The sequence below is a fragment of the Capsicum annuum genome, chromosome 2 (genome assembly GCF_002878395.1).
Source record: "Capsicum annuum cultivar UCD-10X-F1 chromosome 2, UCD10Xv1.1, whole genome shotgun sequence".
NCBI lineage: Eukaryota > Viridiplantae > Streptophyta > Magnoliopsida > Solanales > Solanaceae > Capsicum > Capsicum annuum.
This window is the reverse complement of record NC_061112.1, coordinates 113,042,595-113,064,590: the sequence shown is the minus strand read 5'-3', so window position 1 is coordinate 113,064,590 and position 21,996 is coordinate 113,042,595. Positions and strand designations below refer to the sequence as shown.

At 29.7% G+C, this 21,996-nt stretch overlaps 2 protein-coding genes across 2 annotated transcripts; both read left to right on the top strand.

The window, feature by feature from the left end:
- The first annotated feature begins 13,004 nt into the window (after positions 1-13,004).
- LOC107858990 (delta(24)-sterol reductase) lies at positions 13,005-17,989 on the top strand. The gene is made up of 3 exons (XM_016703827.2): positions 13,005-13,091; positions 15,924-17,203; positions 17,376-17,989. The coding sequence occupies exons 2-3, from the start codon at positions 15,947-15,949 to the stop codon at positions 17,832-17,834; spliced, it is 1,716 nt and encodes a 571-aa protein (XP_016559313.1). The 5' UTR covers positions 13,005-13,091; positions 15,924-15,946; the 3' UTR covers positions 17,835-17,989.
- A 1,722-nt stretch (positions 17,990-19,711) lies between these two features.
- On the top strand, positions 19,712-20,196 carry LOC107861109. Its single transcript, XM_016706493.2, has one exon. The coding sequence runs from the start codon at positions 19,774-19,776 to the stop codon at positions 20,005-20,007; it is 234 nt and encodes a 77-aa protein (XP_016561979.1). The 5' UTR covers positions 19,712-19,773; the 3' UTR covers positions 20,008-20,196.
- Positions 20,197-21,996: the final 1,800 nt, after the last annotated feature.

Below are 21,996 nucleotides of genomic sequence, written 5' to 3'. Positions count from 1 at the left end.
AACAGACGGACATATGTTGCAACAGATAATGCATCTGATGCAACAGATTAGACAACAGTTGCAATAGATGTATATATCCATTTGATAATTTTCAGCAGATGTATCATCTTTTGAAATAGATATGTGCCTGTTTGTTTGTTGGAACAAATGATATACATTCACCTTCTTCAGCTCATGCTGCTCTCCGGTGGCCCTTGCACACTGAAGAATGGTGTAAGACAAAGACAAAGGCATTGTAATTTTGCTTTTTTTATGCTTGATGATACCTTGGAAATATCTTTCCTTCTCCTCTTAGCCACCTTAATCTCTAGTGGAGTGTATGGATATGAAATCCTCTTTGATGGAATGACACCACTATTAGATGTAATTTTCTTTACAGAAGCAGTTAGTCCATTAATAGTATTAATCACTCCATAATATTTTGCCTTGCAGTCTTAAAATTTGCATGCAGAACATTCGCTAAATGTGGCACAATCTGGAGAAAAATCTGTATAACCAGTATGATCATAATCATAATGGCTTGTTGTTTCAAAAATTGTAAGAGGAGCATCATTAGCCCCAACAATAGCACCACTACCACTACCACTACTATAATCAATAACAATAAGCCCACCCTCCAAAATTATTATTCTTCTGATGGTTGTTGCTTTAAATAATTTTATTTTTATTCCATCAACGATAAAGTTTGCACAGACCGTAAAGTAAGAAAAAATGGCATCTTCAACTCTCGATTGGTCGAAACAAGCCACAGATGGACAATCTAAAATAAATCATTACATATATTAGAATGGTGATGAAATTATTTTAAATAATCATTAATTAAAATAAAAACTTGATTAGAATTAGACTTGTTGCTTTCTTTGGGGGATTAAAAAGATAGAATTTTTTGCATTTTTATCAGTTTTGGCCGACAATTATCTTAGGATTCTTGGACAGAAAACTTCTTCCTGGTAGTTCACTTGTTGTCTCAAATAAGGAATGATTTCAAATGCTCAAACCTATAAAATAAAGACAATAAATCAAAAGAATTATTGAATAAAAAAATAAATCATATCATGATAAAAAAAAAATATTTACCATGAAGGCCCATGGAAAGCTATATAAGTTGACTGTCTTTAGCATTAACGGAGTCAACAAATATTTGACAGTCATTTTGAAGCTTTCATAACCCCAAGGATAGTTGTTAAATGCCTCAAGATCCTCGGAGAGATTTATTAAACCGAGGCTTATGTTGTTGTTAACGTCTCTCGCCCAAAGAATATTATGTACAAACCAAACCAAGCATAATGATTGCTTGTGCTTTTTTGAAAGTCCTTTACCTTTCAACGCTTCTATTAAATTTTTATTTTTGAAGCTTAGAACAACAATGGACACCAGGTCATCATGATCACTCGACTTGCCTTTGTATTTTTTGGGTGTGCGGGATGTTTTTTTAGGGTTAGAGTAGGTATAACTTGAGAAGGAGAAGAAGAAAAATATTTTAGTCCAGTAACTATGGGAAACTCCTTCCAACCAAAACAAACAGGCATACCATTTTCATCTGAAAACGAGCATTGTTGTCCTCCGACAAATCAAGATATTGCCCAAATCAGTTTTCCCTGGAATAAGAATTCAATTTTTGTTCTCAAAGTATTTTTTTGAAGGCGTCGAAAGATTTTTCCATGGATGACTTAACCACGAAATCACCCGTTAAATCTGTGGCACCATCGCACTGCATTCTCACAGGATAATGATCAATGCTGAAGGTTTTGACCAACTCTTCAGCGAAAGGGCTATTAGCATTTGGATTATCTATTTTGAAACATTCCTCCTCCCCGTGTTCATTATTTTCTGCTTCTGATTGATATAGCGCTTGTAAAGCAAGCTCATAGAGTGGTGGATGTAGCCGAGCTGCTTCATTTGTTCCTTTACTTGGACTTGATTCGAATACTTTTTTTTTTTAGCCATATTATCTTAAATTAACAGGAACATAAAAAAAATTATAATTGATTAATGCATCGTTAAAAAAGGATAACCGTAAAACTAACATGCACAATAGTAAAATAATAGTTCCAACAGACCATACATCTATTGCACTAAGTATATTATCTATTGCAACATATAGGATGAGAAGATCATTGGAAACAATAAAAATAGATCACTAATCTATTGCACCGGGTAGTTTATCTGATGCAACATATAACCAACTATTGCAATAGATGAGTAAACCATTGGAAACCATAAAAATAGATCACTAATCTGTTGCACCAGGTAGTTTATCTATTGCAACATATAACCAACCTGTTGCAACGGATAATTAATTCGTTGGAAATTATAAAAATAAATCACTCATCTATTCACCAGGAAGGTTATTTGTTGCAACATATAACTAACCTGTTACAACGGATGAGTAATCCATTGAAAATAGTAAAAATAAATAACTAATCTGTTGCACCAGGTAGTTTATCTGTTGCAACAATAACCAACTTGTTGTAACGGGTGAGTAATCCGTTAGAAACAGTAAAAATAGATCACTTATTTATTGCACCAGGTAGTTTATCTGTTGCAACATATAACCAACCTGTTGCAACGGATAAGTAATTCACAGGAAACAGTAAAAATAGATCACTGATCTATTGCACCAGGCAGGTTATCTGTTGCAATATATAACCAATTTGTTGCAATGGATGAGTAATCCATTGGAAATAATAAAACAGATCACTGATCTGTTGAAACATATCACTCATCTGTTGCAAAATGAGTTATCTATTGGATCAATATTGTTTAGATTTCTTCCAAATAGAAGAGTCGTCTGTCGCAACAGATAAATGATCTGTTAGATTATTCATCTATTGCATCAGATATTTCATCTGTTGCAGCACTATTTTTACCAAGACAAACAACAAATCAATCCAGCAACACCAACATATCACACACACACATTAAGAACATCAATGGTAATTAAAAATCACCGATAAATTCGAATCAATAGTTCGACAATAAGAAGAAGAAATGCCAGAAATTAGGATTTTATTTAGTCCACATTCCAAATTTAAGCAAGAAATATTGAAATTATAAACCAATAATAGAACAGTAGTTGGCTCAAGTTCCTCTGTTTCTTCATAATTTTTTATCTGTGAAACAAAAAATGGGACGATGAAGAACTCGAAGTTATTTTCGCCGGAGAAGTCTTCACGTCAATTGATGGTTGAAAGTCGAAAAGAAACCCGTCCGACTATTTATCGTCGGAGGTTGAAGTCGCCGGGGATTGAAGGGAGAAATTTTGCAGAACTGTTGATTGGGAAAGAGTTGAGAGAAGCTGTCTCAAGAGAGAAAAGAGACGGATGATTTGGATTGAAGAGGGGTGTGGGTTGATTTTTATTTTTGAAAATATTAAAAGATTTTGAAAATATTAATCAAGTCCACAATTAACTTAATCAAGTTTTCTAATTATGTTTGACCCTTTAAGTTGGTCAATGTCGCCAATCCTTCATTCAAGACTTAAAAGACACCTTTCCTTCAATTTTCTCTAGTTACTTCCTCCATTTTTTTTATTTTCTCCGATTGAATTGTGCTTGTATTTCGAAATGTTTGCTCCTTTAATCTTTCAAGAATAGTTTAAATAAAATCTTTTTATTATGTGATTGTACAATAAATATAATTGTTATTGATTTGAAAAAGGGTGTAAAATTTAATTAGGGATATATTGATAAAATACCTTTAATTTTGTACAAGTAAAAGGCTTATTAAGGTGTGCCCAACATAAATGAAGCAAATAAAAAAGAATGAATGGAGTAATGATTTTCTAAAAGAGTATAGTTAAACCTCTCTACAGTGTTCGCGTTTGTCCAAAAAATTCATGGCTACTATAGGAATGTATTGTTGTATATATAGTCTGACATTTGAATCTTATTTAACTATTATAAACAAAAGTATGCAAAATTAGATAGAGCATGAATATAGAAAAGACAAACATCAATATCCTTTTCCTCGTGAAGTTATGAAATAACTAATTTACACTATCTAAATACAACTTTTTCTTTAAATTAGATATTCGTATTTGAAATATACCGGGTCCATGACATTAATAATTATTATCATAAATGCTTTGTACTTTATTTTGTAAATAACATATTTCTTACATAATATTTGAGTATGTTGTTATAAAGGAGTAATTTTACAAAGAGTGTATCATTATAATAAATGTTATTGTTATTATAGGTAGAATGTCATAATAGAGAAATAAAATATAACATGAAAAAATGATTTTGGAAAAAATCAGCCTACTATAATAAAATATTATTATAATAAGATGATATTATAGAGAGGTCTGTACAAATAAATAGAAACAAAGAAAGTATTTTTGCTTCAATCATCAATCGACTCTTAAACTTATTTTAAAATTTTACTTGAACAACTTAATTAAATTTTGTACCTATTAAACACCTTTACTATCCTGCATTGAAATCATTTAAACACCTTTGCCTACATGGCACACTATATGCGATTCACGTTTGATAGGCGCATGAGAGGCATTTAACAAAAGCATTTTTAATTAAAAAATATTTCCCTTCTTCTTCCTTGCCTCGATTTCAATGGAGTAAAGAAGACAACAATTGGTGGTGGTGGATGGAGGGGTTAAGTTAATTTTTTTTAATTTTAAATTAATGTTCTTTTGTTGCTATGTGATATATTTTAAAATAATTTTTGTATTCATACGATATGTGTCATTATTTAATTTGTTAAATTATGATGTCACTACGGATATAATGCATATATGTTATATTTATAATTTATTGTTAAAAATATATTTAAATAATTTACATTTAAAAGAGTAAAAATGTTCTGATAGATTTAAAATCAGTTCAACGATTTAAGTGAAATTGTAAGAAACAAATTTAAGAGGTTGTCATGACCTAAGCCAAGTAAGGCGTCGTAAAAACAGAACAGAGGGAGTTTTGTAATGAAGTCTTTTTTCTATTTTTGATTTCTCATTTGATATGATATTTGATACTCACCGTGGACGTGGAGTCAACTAATTGAAATGATGTCGGCTAGGACTTAATTTATAGGTAACGTTCACTATCAAAAAAAATAATTTTATATTCAAAATTTTTAATTAAGAAAGGAGAAGTTATATTTCACTGCACTGCATTCGTTGGTAATCATGTATGTATTGAAAAGTAAATTTATGTATTAGTTTAATGTATACTATGAGTATTTTATTTGATATATTTTTCACTTTATGTATAACAAAACACTTTATTTTGTATTGAGTTGTGTATTATTAATACCTCAAAATTCATGATATTAGTAATGTAATGAATTCAATGCATGCATTAACATGATTAAAGATACTGTTATCCCGCAAAAAAATTTCACATCCTTTTCAATATATATATGGAGGGTTTATCTGTATTTTTTTAAAAAAATTTATGTAATTTATGTTATTTTTAATATCTCAAATCAAACATTATATAAAAAAAATATAAGCGTAACTAATATAAGCATATCTAACACATGCATTACTAATACATCATCTTTTGTATTATTGTTATGTATTCTACGAAACGATCCGCTATTGTTTGAAGAAAATAAGGGAGAGCAAAGTGGACCCAACGTCACGTGGTTTTGCCAGCGCCCTGTATGTTACTTTGTCCTCCACAACGTGTTCCAGATTCTTGAAAAATGTGATACAACTATCTGAATTTCACAGTGATAGAACTTGCAATAAAGTTGGTTTCTTCTTCTTTTTTTTTTTTCAAGAATCAAAAAATTATACTGGTATTGCAACGTATTATTATTAGAATTTATATAGTACTTTTAAATTTTTTCAATCTTACTAGTTACCATTTGAGATGCGATTCTTTATGAGTTTGACTTTTGAAGTGGAGTAATGCTTTGTCTTTTTTTTTTTTTTTTTGGAAATTTCATGAAAAATTCGCAGCCGCTACATCTTCTGTCACAATCTTTTTTCTTTGGGTGATCACTCTGTGGCGAACACTGTATGCGTACTAGGTAAATCCCTCACTGTGCAATAGCTCACAAACCACACAGAAGATGTAAATCGCACTAGGTAAACCCCATGCTACGATCTCGATTGAAAAGACATTAGGAATGAATCGAACCCACGACCTCTCCTCCGCTATGAAAAATCCCCCTCAAACTAACTCAACCACCCCCTCGAGGGCAATGCTTTTAGTCTTATTAGACGCTTTCTTTTGAGTTCATCTAAAAAGATGTTTTGGTTATTTCAATTTGTTTGTTTGCTTTTGATTTAATTTGACACAGCATTTAAAAATTTATATATATTTTTTAAATTTTTTAATCTTAAATTAAAATATATTTTTTTAATTTTGTGACCTTAAATATATACGTCGTATTAAAAAGTAAAACTAAAGAACCATCGAAAATGGAAAAATATGGACACTATGGATGTCAAGAAACACGACGATCTTCATCAAACAAGATGTACAGAATACTGTTGTATTGAAAGAAAATTCGAATTGTTAAAAGTTGTTTGGTATGAGGTAGTGGATATAATAATTTTGAGATGAAATACAAAATTATTTTATTATACGTTTGGTTGGAATTATTATTTAATTTTATAATTATTTATTAAATAAATTATTTCATATACATAATGAGAATAACTTTATCCTATAAAATGATCTATCAAAAAATAACTAATTTCAAACTAACTTATTCTAATCAAAGACAGAAGAGAGATTGGGGGTATCCATGGAATCAGCTAGAGGTAGGAAGAATAGTTATCTTATTGATTCAATTAAGTAGTATGGGTTTCTCTAGGATCACTAGGCATTCTTTTTTTTTTTAGTAGGCTAACAATTTCTCTATTTCGTCGGAGTAGTGATATGGAGTATGAATTATATCTTGATTATTTTTTTAAATTTCACTTTATAAAAATCTATTGAGTATATATTATTATTATATGTCTTTTTGTATTGATACGATAATACTTCATTATTTATTAAAAAATTAAAAAAAAATAAAAAATATACCCCTTCGTTTCATTTTATGTGTCGTCATTTCTTTTTTTTTTGTTCGTTTAAAAAAAATATCACTTTTTCTTATTTGATAAATTTTTAAACACATAATTCCACTTTATCCTTATTGGTCCCACTTAATTAAAAATAATAATAATATATTATTTTAATAAAAGATAATCTATATTTATAATACATTAAAAGTGTAAAAATCCTTAGAAAAGTGATTTGAAATTTTTGAACACATTGCAATAGATAAAATTGTTCTTTTACTATCCTAAAATATATGCTAAGAGAAAAATATATGATAAGATATGAGGAGAATCAATAATTAAGGAATCTTAAAATATATAATAAACAAAAAAATATATTTTAATAATACCACTTTCCGAATTATGCTCCTAATCTATTTAATTAAGGAAATATTTAGTTTATCAATCAACAATATGTAGCCACGTTTTACAAATACTTAAAACCTACCCATCCTTCATAAAAGTAGAAAAAACTATTTTTAATAAAAGTATAAATTTACATAGAACTCTATCATGCTAAGTTGTTTGATTAGTACATGAATACTAATGCTTCAATTATCTATATAAAGAGTTATATAAAGAAGTTATGAAGCCTACATGTTGCATTTATTTTTATCACTACGTGCAAGACTACATGATATAATATTTTACTGCATATTAAGCATATATTGTTTGAGCTTTTAGTGATCTTATCGTAGAATTTGTTAGGAGGATTTAAAGCTGATAATATCGAAAAAAAAATTATGTAGAGGAAAAATAAGTTTAGGTATAGAATTTTCTACCAATTGAAATCTTGATAATATCTATGATTAAAGAGATAAATTTACTTGTAATTTTAGGTATATTTTCTAAACTTTAATATGTTCTTGAAGTTTACAATATATAAATTGCATGTATATTTGATATACAGTTGCTAATTGAGAAGTTAGTTTTGTGAAATCTTGACATATCTTAGGAGAGACAACTTTGCTTGTGATTTGAGGTAAGTTTTCTAAAATTTAATCAAGTTTGTGATGTTTATAATCTTGATAGTATCAATCAATGAAAGAGATAAATTTGTTTGTGATTTGAGGTAAGTATTCTGAACTTTAGAATGTTTTTGATGTTTACAATAAATAAATTATTATGTATTCTTAATAAATAATTGTTAATTGAGAAGTTCTTTTGTGAAATCTTAACATATCTTATGATTGAAGAGATAATTTTGCTTGTGATTTGAGGTAAGTTTTATAAAATTTAATTATGTTCTTGATGTTTACAATCTTGATAGTTTCGATTTATGAAAGAAACAAATTCGCTTGTGATTTGAGGTAAGTTTTTCTGAACTTTAGAATGTTTGTGACGTTTACAATAAATAAATTATTATGTATTCTTAATAAATAATTGTTAATTGAGAAGTTTTTGGGTGAAATCTTAATATATCTTATGATTAAAGAGACAAATTTGTTTGTGATTTTAGGCAAGTTTTCTAAAATTTTGGCACGTTTTTTCATCTTTAGAAAAATAAATTATCATGTATTTTCGATATACATTTTTATGTTTTGTGTGTGTTATATTGTTATTGGTTCTAAGCCGGGGATCTATCGGAAACAATCTCTCTACTTCACCTGAGGTACTGGTATGGTCTACGTACACTCTACCCTCCCCAGACGCCACTAGGCGGAAATACACTGGGTATGTTGTTGTTGTTGTTGTTATGTATTTTCGATATACAATTGCTAATTGAGAATTTTATTGTATTTATAATGATTCATCTATAATATATTAAAATTGTAAAGACCCTTAAAAAAGAGATCTAAATTTTTTATTCTTCGTTAAAAATCCACACAATAGATAAAATCATCTTTTAATATTTTTAATTTATTATTTAATTATATTTATAATAGTAACTCATGAAATATATAAAACTGAGGATTTATAAAATATATGATAAAAGAAAATGTAATATACATAAACTACTAAAAAATATGGTAACCTTCCCCCCTCCCCCTCCCCACATCCTAAATTAGTCACGTGAAGCATGAAAAGAGTACAAGTCACTTTAGAACTTTAACTACAATTATGATCTGAAAAGAAAAAGAAATTAAATATTATCCTAAATAATTTGTTTAGTTAATAATATAATAATATCTTAAATATTTAATAGCATAGTTGATTCTTCCTTTTTTTCAAAAGAAAAATAACTTTTTCTCATATCTAAAGAATCCTTTTCCTAGAAGAAAAGAATTTGAAATTCTATAAATTGATTACTGTTTCTTTCACAACAACGCTGTCGTGTAGAGAAGATTATTCTCTCAACATTATAATTATATATTTTTTTGTACCAGTCATATGTAGATTTAGTTCATTACAAAATATGTTTTATAATTTCTCTTTGTTATCGCCATTCAAAATATCTTTGTTTCTTGATGATTTAAAGAAAAAATAAAAAATAAATATTTGTATTATTCTTCATCTTTCTCTACTTTTCTATTGATAATGTATGTCTGTTCTTTTTTCTTTTTTCTTGTTTGTGTTGTAGGAATATGTAGTTTCTTAACAAATTTATATTCAGATATTTTCAGTTATATTTTTTTATGGATTTTGTATTGTTAGGCTATTACTTTATGATGCTCTCTATAATTAATAATTAAAGAATTCTAATATATATGACAATAGGAAAATAAATTTTTCTTTTTTATCGTCGTTGAAGATTTCTTTGTTTCTTGATGATGTAAATAAAAATTAAAGACTAATTATGTGTATTATTCTTCATCTTTCTATATTTTTCTATTGATAATATATGCCTTTTCTTTTTCTTTGATTTTTCTATTGTGTTGCAAAAATATGTAGTTTCTTATTGGTTTATATCTAGGTACTTTTAGTATATTTTCTATAAAAAAAAAAAATTGTTAGACTATTATTTTATAATTCTCTCTATGATTAGTAATTAAAGAATCATAAAATATATGATAGTAGGAAAATAATAACTTTAGCTCATTAAAAATAAAATTATTATTTTAATAGTTTATTTGTTCATGGAAAAAAAGTATCACTAATGCCTTCATTAAAAGTATCTGGTTTAGATGAAATTGTCTTTTCACCTTTTTTTCCCTCTAATTAAGGTATCAATATCTTTATAAATAAATAGGAAAACTCCAAAATATATGACAATTGTAATACAAGTCATAATAAATTGACACAATGTTATAATACTAATATAATGGAAATCAGTAAGCTGGCGTGGGAAAAGTGGAATTGTACATGAAGTAAAATTGGTGTTTTTTCATTGGCACAATAAATAAACACGCCCTTTAATTTGGTCTCGGATCAAATCTATTACCTTCAACTTTGGGTATGCACAAGTAGACACTTGTATAAAGTTGAACAAGTAAATTATAAAGTTGAACAAGTAGACACATGTCCTATGTGATGTCCTACGTGACTAATTCTTGTCTTACATGGTGTTCTATGTGTATTATGCCACATAGGATATGTATGTTTACTTGTTTAACTTTACACAAGTTTAAGTATCTACTTGTTCACACCCAAAGTTAGAGGTCATAGATGTGATTTGACGTCAAGTTAAAGAACATATTTATGTATTATATATTTTTCATTTGTTGAAGGTTAGTTATGGATTGTGTATACTTACCCTTTTCAGATCCCACAGATGTGCTGGTAAGTTATCATATTTTTCTTTAAGTACAGTTTTTATCTTAAAAATTTTACGTTAATTTTTTTAAAAAGTTGTGTACTTAATATTATTACATACAAACAATAATTTTTTTTCTTTATAAAAAAATTATTATTAGTTAACGCGAGACATACGTGCAAAGCACGTACACTTGACTAGTATATTAAAAGTGTGAAGACCCTTAGAAATATGATTTGAACTTTTTACCCTTCATTAAAAATCTTTCTTTTTGACAAAATCGTCTTTTCACCAATTTTCTTCAATTATTATCTAATTAAATTTATAAAATTAATTATAATCTGAAAAGATTAAGGAGTTCTAAATTATATGGTAAGAGAAAAAATATATGAAGAATAAATTTTGGTTGGTTTTGTTTTGTAAGTGAAAAAGGAGTAATAAAATATATGATAATTAACAAAGAGTATTAAAAAAAATCTATAAATATGGTAAGAGACGTGGGAAGATTTATTGCATTAGGTGTGTTAAGGTAAAAATTCTTATTTTCCGTTCCTCAATTTTATATGATTCCAACGTTAATTTTTTTTCTTTTCCAATTTGGAGTCCTTTCGTCAATTTTCTTCAACTATTATTTAATTAACTTTATAAAATTAATCATATATCTATAATTTATAATAATGATAATAATAATATATTAAAAGTGTGAAGATCCTTAAAAAAGTGATTTACACTTTTTGTCACTTTCCTTTAAATAAAATTATCTTTTCACTATTTTCTTCAATTTATTATTTAATTATTTTTATTATATTAACTAGAATCTTAAAATATATGAGACTCCTAAAATATAGAAAGGAGAATCAATTAATATTTTCCTTTGTATTGATCAATTAGAAAAATACTCCTAAAATAGAATAGAAAAATACTCTAAAATAGGACTCTATTAAGTTAATACTTCTATAAATATTGAGATGCGCGTTAAACAACTGAAGAATTCGATTTACTTATTGGGAAAATATAATTAATGCTCATCTAATTTGATTCGGTTGCATGTCTAGATTGATGGATGCCTAATCTTTTAACCCTCAACTTCTTTACTGTTTTTGTCAACATAATAGAAATCAACTGTGTGTATATATATCTTCTTTATTTTTATTCAAGTCATTTTTCAGGGTCAAAATTTTCGCTAAGAAAAAAATTATTTTCATCAAAATTGAAACTTTGTAATCACTATTGTATTGTTTTGTTATAGTTTACAGATAGTAGATGGATTTACAGGTGGTAGATGAATGTCGGTCGGCTTTGAGGAATTTTTTTAGGTAAAAGTTAGGTTTAATTGTATTATTTTTATATCTCTGTTTTGAGATTTTTTTTTTGTGTAAAAGTTAAGTTTAGTTGTATTATTTTGATATCTTTATTATCGTATTATTTTGTTATAGTTTACAAGTGGTAAATGGGTGTCAGACGGTTTTGAGAAATTTTTTATGTAAATGTTAGATTTAATTATATTATTTTAATATCTCTATCATCGTATTATTTTACTGCAATTACAAATGGTAGATGAATGTCGATAGGCTTTGACAGTTTTTTTCTTTTTTGATAAATGTTAGGTTTAATTAAATAAATTCTTCAAATGATGTTGAATTTAATTATTGTAGTCATCCTTGTTATTTAAACAAATATCCTATTTAGTGTAACGTTTGAACTCAATAAGGTAAGTTACACGCGCAAGACGTATACAACTAAGCTAATATATAATAAGTGTAAAATTAAAAGCAAGTATGAAACATCCTGAATTTTTGAACCTTAGAAAATTTTCTGGATTTCTGGTTTCTGAATATCATACGACTAGGGGGTATTAGTTTGATGAAAAATATCAAACCTTTACTTATTTCTTAAACTCCATGTCCAATCAAATTATGAGGTATAAAATGAGAGAGAGAGTATATTTCACGTAAAAAATGAACTTAAAATAAAAACTTAAACTGAGGAAGTAACATATTTGTAAAACAGTTTACACTTCAGAGATCTTTTTAAATTTCTTACTTTTGTTGGATTCCAATGATTATCGAACAGAGCGATTCTCAAAAAAGTAAAAGAAGAACATAAAATTATAGTGATACTAATTGTTCTTAGTCCAATAATTGTAGTAAGTAAAGGGTCGTTTAGTTGGTAGAATAACGATGTAATTTCATGATATATTTTATGATTAATAGTAAATATTATTTAATCATATTTTAGTAAAAAATTAAATATGAGATAAAATATATCGTAGAAAGTGAAATCAAATAATTTATGGGATATAACATCCCACCAACCAAACTTCTTTTTTTTCCATAAATGCCCCTAATGTTGAAAGCTCTCTATAAAGCACACAATTGGCTTTTCCAAAATCATGTTTCCTTTAGGAGTAGTATATATCCTGTGCACTCCATTTACCAGGTACCATTTTTTCTTCACTTCTCTATCATTAATTCTTAGTTAAATTATTATTCTAAAGCTATTTATTCTTGAAATCATAAAAAGTGTTGAGAATTTAGCAGTAAATTATGTGTTGAAAAGCCTTTGTTTTTTTACAATGCATGACATATTTGGAGTAGAACAAATTAGTTTGTTGGTGAATATGTTGTTGTGTTTCATGCATGCCGTAGTTCTCGGTTTAATTTTTCAAATTATTATACATCAAATGTATAAAACTAATTTTTTGTTAAGAGCAAATAAAGTTGTTGCTGAATCAGTTGCTATTTTGAAGTGATTAAGGAGCAGAATGTTAAATTTGTTTGTTTTGCATGTTGACATGAATTGTCATTTTTGCAATGAGTTACTTTCTCTGTTTTGGTTGACTAATGTTCCTCCCTAATCGTTTAGAGAACTTGAATGGATTATCCTCAAATATTGAGAATAATCTAAAAGGCGAAATAATCTGCTACACCGTTATACTTTTTCTGAATTTGCATTTTGATTTCTATATTTTACGAGGTTTCATCGAGACTCTAAGCGTGTTAATTCAAAGCAGGTAGTTTAAACAGAGGTGGACAGTCGGTTTGTTCGGTTTGATTGTTGAATATCGATTTGGTTTTTCAATTTTCGAATTGACGAAAATGACAACCATAATCAAACCAAAATTATTTCGGTTTGGTTTGATTATACAAATTCGGTTCGATTATTTCGGATTTTTATTTCGGTTTTAACGATTAAAATAATGAGCATTTAAAATTGGTGATTTTTCTAGAAAAATATTTTTTTTTTCCAATCTATTTTAATTTTCAAATATAATTAATTCAACACGCATGAAATAACCATAAATATCGACCTCTTTGAGTCATCGCTGTTGGCGTGACGGCAGTGGCCACACTTGGCAGCGACTGCCGATGACAGTGAAGAACTGAGCAAATGACTGTCGACTGCCATTGACAATGTTGAAATTTCAAATGAACTGACGAACTGAGGATAATTGAGCGTCGTTGCAGCCTTCACGTTAATGTTAGGGGCTAAAGCAAAACAGTATATTAGGATTTAGGGTTACTAAATGATTATAATTTATATATTTATATAGTATATTAGATTATATTATATTTTAGTATATTTACATATATAATAAAAAATATATATAAATTATAATATATTATTTATATGATTTCGGTTTTTCGATTTATCCAAAAAAATTTTTTTGGAAAATTCAAACACCAAACCGTTTAACTAAATTTCTAAAATTTGAAACTCAAACCAATCCGAAAAATCAAAAAATCAAATCAAAATTAAATTTTGATTCAATTTTTCAGTTTTCTCCGTTTAAACCAAAATATGTCCAGCTACGTGTGACTGTTTACCAAACTTATATGACAGAAATAGACAAAATGCATGATTTACACTACATGAATTTTAGTATAATCTTATTTCATTAAACAAATTAAAATCAGAAAAATGAATAAAGAAAAGAACCTCCCCACCCCTCGGCCTATCTGGAGTTCTCTTTAAATTTCCTTCTATTAATTTAATTAGTTTCCTAAATATTTTATAGTTGAATTTTTAATGGATGGACGACTTTCTTGGAAAGAGTAGTGAGGGTAAAGATTGTAAAATAAAGGAGTTGATATTGGAGGTGAGGGTCCCTATGGGGGAGGGCCATGGCAGTATTTGAAGAAGGGAGGAGGGATCTCCCTTCAATTTTAATTTTTTTTTTTTTTTGTCTTTCTCTTTTTGTTTTTTTTTTTTATTTATAAAATTAGAGTTTTGTTTAATAATATGAAATTAAACTGTTGTTTTGGAATAAAATTTGACGTAGATGCTGATTTTGTCATTCACGTCAAGCAAGTGAGCATCACACAAATTTAGAGGGGTTTAAAATAAATAATTTGAACATGTTCAGGGTTTTGGATAAAAACTCGTGAAGTTCAGGAATTGGGATGACAATCCGAAACAAAAAGAAAGGTCTCTTGGGTATTCCGCCTAAGAGAAACAACAAACAAGAAAACAATATTTACCCAATAATAATGTAATTAATAATGGTAGCAATTAAGAGTAATGAAATATAATTTTCAAAAGATTATCTATAGATAAAAATCTTAATCTAGAATGGAACTTTCAGGGCTAAGATTGAATATTTTTGAGGGTCTAGGTTAGGCATTATCATGACTTCATTTAAGCTGTTGATTTATGGTGCGTCAACTTGAACCGGTTTGAGAATTAGGTAGTGTTTAAGTGTGTTGGGGTCCAAATAAATTGAAATAGTAATAATTTTTTAAATTATTTTATTTTTGTGAATATTTGTAGTTATGCCATTTAGTAGATATATCAAAAATTATATTTCCGACTAAAATGATCATGGAGGCCAACTAGACGAAGTTAAATGACTTTTGGCGGCGAAAATAAAGATCGACTTTAATGGTAAAATAGTATGTTGAGGTGAACATTCAGGCATTCAGCTAGATCTTTAGTCAGTTTTACCTTTGCATCAGTTGATTTTACAATGATAAATTAGTAGCAAGATTGTGGACAGTCAATGGTTATCGTGCATCAATTTCAACTTAGTTTCAAGATTATATGCAATGCTATGTTCTTATACTCATCATGTAAAGAAGGGATTGATCTTCTTCAACTCTTCGCGATATAGATTGTTGCTATATGTGATTTGATGACAAGATTGCTCTAGACTATTTATAGCTCATCTAAATTTATTTAGATATGGACATTAAAGTCATACTCTGGATACGCATGAAGTACTTTTCATGTCTGTGGTTCATAACTTGGTTTCAACTTTCATCGTTGTTACAGTTGAACAATCTCAAGCTTCCAAGATGTCGGACGCTAAGGCCTCCCCGGCCCCTGTTCATTCCAAGAGGAAGATCCAATTGGTGGACTTTCTTCTCCAATTCAGATGGATCCTTGTTATCTTCTTTGTCCTTCCTTTCTCGTGCCTGTATTACTTCTCCATATATCTAGGGGATATAAAATCTGAGAGGAAATCTTTCAAGCAGCGACAGATGGAACACGAAGAAAATGTTAAAGAGGTTGTGAAGCGCCTTGGACAGAGGGATGCATCAAAGGATGGTCTTGTCTGCACGGCAAGACCTCCGTGGGTTGTTGTTGGAATGAGAAATGTTGACTATAAACGTGCTCGTCATTTTGAAGTTGATCTTTCCAAGTTTAGAAATATACTTGAAATTGACACGGAACGAATGATTGCCAAAGTTGAGCCTCTAGTCAATATGGCCCAAATATCAAGGGTTACTGTCCCAATGAATCTTTCCCTCGCAGTTCTTGCTGAGCTCGATGATCTCACTGTTGGTGGTCTGATCAATGGCTTCGGAGTTGAAGGAAGCTCTCACATCTTTGGATTGTTCTCTGACACTGTTGTGTCGCTTGAGGTTGTTCTAGCAGATGGACGGGTTGTTAGAGCTACAAAGGACAATGAGTATTCTGATCTTTTCTACGCTATCCCGTGGTCTCAGGGGACATTGGGACTTCTTGTTTCAGCTGAGATCAAGCTTATACCAGTCAAGGAATACGTAAAACTTACCTACAAACCTGTAACTGGTAATCTTAAAGAACTTGCACAGGCTTACGCGGATTCTTTTGCACCTAGAGATGGAGACCAGGACAATCCTTCTAAAGTTCCAGAGATGGTAGAAGGCATGATTTATAGTCCCACGGAAGGTGTTATGATGACCGGCGAATATGCTTCGAAGAAAGAAGCCAAGCAAAGGGGTAACGTAATCAACAACTACGGTTTGTGGTTCAAGCCATGGTTTTATCAGCATGCTCAAACCGCGCTGAAAAGAGGGGAGTTTGTGGAGTACATTCCAACTAGGGACTACTACCACAGGCACACAAGATCCTTGTATTGGGAAGGGAAACTAATTCTTCCATTTGGCGATCAATTCTGGTTCAGGTTCCTTCTTGGCTGGCTCATGCCACCCAAAATTGCTCTGCTCAAAGCCACTCAAAGTGAGGCTATTAGGAACTACTACCACGACCATCATGTCATTCAGGATCTTCTTGTTCCTCTTTACAAAGTCGGCGACTGTCTAGAGTATGTCCACCGCGAAATGGAGGTAAAACTCCTATACTCATTCCATTTCAATTAGTTTGTCTTGCTTTCTTTTTTTAGTACGTTTCAAAAAGAATGTTCGTTTCCTTTTTGGCAACTCTTTTAACTCCAACTTTCCACGTGACATGCTTCCATGTTTCTCATGTTCTGATGATATCTGAATTAAATTGGTTTAGGTATATCCCATCTGGCTCTGCCCGCACAGAATTTACAAGCTGCCAGTGAGACCAATGATCTATCCTGAACCAGGATTCGAGGAACACAAAAGGCAGGGTGACACCAAATATGCTCAAATGTACACTGATGTCGGCGTCTACTATGTTCCTGGAGCTGTCCTGAGGGGTGAGCCCTTTGATGGTACTGAGAAATGCCGCCAGCTGGAGCTTTGGTTGATCGAAAACCATGGATTTCAGGCTCAGTATGCGGTGACTGAGCTGACAGAGAAGAACTTCTGGAGGATGTTTGATGGAGGGCTGTACGAGAAGTGCAGAAGAAAATACAAAGCCGTAGGAACATTCATGAACGTGTACTATAAATCAAAGAAAGGAAGGAAGACAGAGAAGGAAGTACAGGAAGCTGAGCAAGAGAAAGCTGAAGAAGAGAGTCCTGAAGTCGACGAGCCTGCAGAAGATTGATTGATATTAGACCACCAGTTTCGTTGGAATTTCTCTGCATTTTATCATCAGTTTAGTTGTTTCTAGTCTGAATTTTCATTTTGAATAACCAGCTACAATGGACTGCTTTTAGTACGGTGTGCTTGCCTGTTCGAATGAAACATTGTTCCAAATAATGTTTAGTGCAGTTCAATACTCATGAAGGTACAAGTGATGCAGGGTCAAACATTGTTTGTGTTATGCTTTATATTGTTAGTTGGACCGGACCTAGTTCAACGAAATTAGTTTCGGATTGTTCAGGACCATATAATGTCCGTTAACCCCCCAATGTGGAATGTGAAGAAAATTGGATCGGATCATCTATGTAGGTCAACGAGATCAATAAAGGAGGTCACAACCTTAGGATACTCCTATAACCATTGTGTCTCTTTAAACATATTAAGAAGAGGAGATTGTGGAACTTTATCCTCTCTTATTTAATGTTTCCTATGCAGAAATTTTGTAAAGAATCTACTCTGAAACGCAATGTAATATTTTGTAACAAGTTACAATTTTAGATTGTGATTTTATACAATATAGTTTATCTTTATACGCGGCTACACTATCTGACTAGTAAAACAAATTCAATGAGCCTATTATAAATCATGTTTGATTCGATTCATCATAATTCAACACTGTCGTGACATTTGGGTAAAAAAAGCAGCCCGGTGCATTAAAGCTACCGCTATACGCGGTGTCTGGGGAAGGGCCCCACCACAAGAGTGTATCGTACGCAGTCTTACCTTACATTTCTGTCAGAGGCTGTTTTCAAGGCTTGAACCCATGACCTCCTGGTCATATGGCAGCCAACTTTACCAGTTACTCCAAGGCTCCCCTTCGAGTAGAATAATAATGAATTAAAATGAATCAGACTAAATCATAATAAAGAAATGAAGGAAAAAACTTATTCACACCCGATATTTACATCAAGCCAATATATGCATATCATGCGTTTGAATATAGAGTTCATTTTACTTAATCATACTTGATGAACATGTATGTTACCATGGTAAACAGAGGCGGAGCTAGCCCTCTTTAGGGGGTTCGTCCGAACCCCCTTCGACGAAAAACTATACTATTTATACACGATTAAATTATTTTTTATGTGGTTATAGTAGGTATTGAACCTTGTTCAACTTAATTTTCTTTGAATATTGATCCCCTTACTTGAAATCCTGACTCTGCCTCTGATGGTAAATTACATTAGCTTGACCATTAGCAGTGGCAAAGCCAGGATTAATACTAACGTGGTTCAAAAATTGAACAAATCGAAGGGAGTTCAACTTCTACTTTATATACGTATAAAATTATTTTAACCATATCTAAATAGTATATTTTTCACTGAAGGGGGTTGGAATGAATACCCTACAGCAAAGGTGTCTCCGCCCCTGGCCATAAGTGTTATTCACAATATTTATGAATACATTTTTACTTTATTCCGAAATACTTATTTGGCCATGAAGATCAAAAACGTATTTTGAAATTTTACTTTTTTGGACTAAATTTTTTCTATCACTTTATAAAACACACGCTCAAAGTTTAAAATATTTTTAAAAATATTATGATCAAACACAATGCCAACTCTTTTTTAACTTCAAAAACACCAAATAAAATGAATATATTTCTTTTACGACCAACCAAATCAAATCCTAACTCAGCCTCAAAAGTTGAACAAGCAAGACTTACTGCCAAAAAACTCATAAAAAAGAGACCAACAAATATTCCATTTTCTTTTCAGAAAACAAATGAAAGTGGACAATGAAACAAAAAGTATCCGTTGGAAACTAAAACGTTTTATGCCTACCGTTACAATCCAATTATTTCCTCCACACCATTTGCCTATAAAAATTGTGTATGTGCACTGGATTCCTCTGTACTCTTTCACCACCAAACTCCATTAAAAGCAAAAAAAAAAAGAAGGATGGGTATGGTAGTAGTTATTTCTCTTCCATTTATACTCTTCACAATACTTATTGGATTTGGTTGTTTTTTCTTTGGAAGAGCTAAAGGTAGACAAGATCTCAAAACTAATCCCCAAGTCTTTGGTGTCCCCACCCCACCCCCTGGTACTAATTGTGATATTCCTACTGCTACCGCTGCTGCTCCTTTTCCTCCAACTCAAAATTTCAAGCAAGATAATACTTCCAATGTGTAAAAGATTGAGATTTTATTATTTGTGATTAATTTTATTTTGTGGGATTGATTCTACTTGTGCAGAAATGAAAACAGTGAAATGATTTTTTTTCCTTTTCCTTGAGGCTTGAGTTGCACTGTGAATTACTAATGGAAGTAATTGTATGAATTGTGTATCAAGTTTGTTTTGTTTTAGTATGATTTTATTTAGTTAGCGTTTGGTCTCGGAATATGAAAATTTATCTTCAAATGTCTATTTGATCACATTTTGAAAATATGATCTTCAAATATTTTTAAGTATCCAGTAATTTTGGGACTTGTACTCACAAACTATCAAAGAACAAAACTCATATGTCCAAACATGATTTCAAGAAAGCCGAAGCTCAAACGGCGGGAGCATAGACTATTAAAAATTTGTTAGCAATGGACTTTGAGTGATAAGTTAGCCAGCAAATTCCGAAGCTAATTCTTATTAATTATAATCATCTCTTAAGAAAACCTTGTGAATTTCAATTTTATATACAGCTTCCACAAATGCTCATCCGTGAATCATTAAATTGAAGCATTATTAATTAAATAATTCTTCAAACAAAATGGTTAAATTAAAAAAATTGACCTTTCAATCTTGGATAAAGTTTTGCAATTAGTCGTTTGTCCATTTATTAAGAAAACTAATTTAATCAATTATCGTATTTTCAACGGAAAAGGATCTGATATATCCTTGACTATTGAAAGTGGTATATAAATATTCCCTTTCATCTCTAGGCTCAAAAATACATTTCTATCCATCTATTTAGCTCAAATAAACCCTTAGTAGAAATGACTAAAAAATGTCCTTCTTCCTCTGTTGATTCAAAAATACCCCTCCATCCACCTATTTGGATCAAAAATATCCTTAAAATTAAATTTAAGTCAAAAAATGTCTCCTCCTTTTAACAAATTCTGATGTGAAATATAATTTTATTTAAATTAAATACATGACATTATTTTTATTGGTCCACATGTAATTAGACTCAAATTTATTCACAATTTTAATGGTCCTCTTCTCACTAATTCTTTTAGATATATATAAAAATATAAAAAGAATTAATTAATGTTTAAGTACAAAATTAGAAAAGAATTCCTTAAATAAGATAATTAGCAAAGGGTAAATACTCTCATAGTTAATGATTATCTATGTGTGCTCAAATATTAGAAAACGTATTTTAGGTAAAATTTTGAAGACTTTTAGTTCTTTTTAAGTTTTGAATTTTTTATATAAAAAAAAAACTTGAAAGTAATTTAAGTCTTTATTTAATTTAGATAAGAATGCATAATATTTTACACTTCTATCCTTCTCCAACATGAAACCATAAAAATAGTAATAGTACAAAGAAAAATAGTAATGATATATATATTAAAATGTAATTAAAAAAAATACCCCTATGTGAAACCAAAATAATAATAATAATAACTTTTATTTAAAAAAAAAAAACATTCTCCCTTAAAAGACTTTACAATAGATAAAATCATTTAATCTTTTTCCTTATATATATTAAAATATAATTAAAAAAAACACCCCTACGTGAAACCAAATAAAAAAAAAAATTTTAAAAAAAAACATTCTCCCTTAGAAGACTTTACAATAGATAAAATCATTTAATCTTTTTCCTTATTGTAAACACCTAATTTTTCACCAAACCTAAGTGTTTTTGCCATTTTAGTGTTCAATTTCGTTTTAGGGTCTAAATTAAATATTTTAAATTTATCTATTTTTACTAAATTTATTTTAAAATTTTGGGAAAAAAAAAACTACAAAAATAGAGTCACATTTTAAATAAGTTTTTACTTTCATTTTTTAGTTTTTATTTGTTTATTTATTTATTTTTAGAAAAAAAAAATGATGAAAAAATAAATAAATAAAAATTTTTCTAAATTATATTTGTTTCTTCTTTCAATTTTTAATAAAGAATGTTGTGATATTAATATTTCTTAACCATATTCCTAAGACTAGCTAGTCTTAGGAATATGG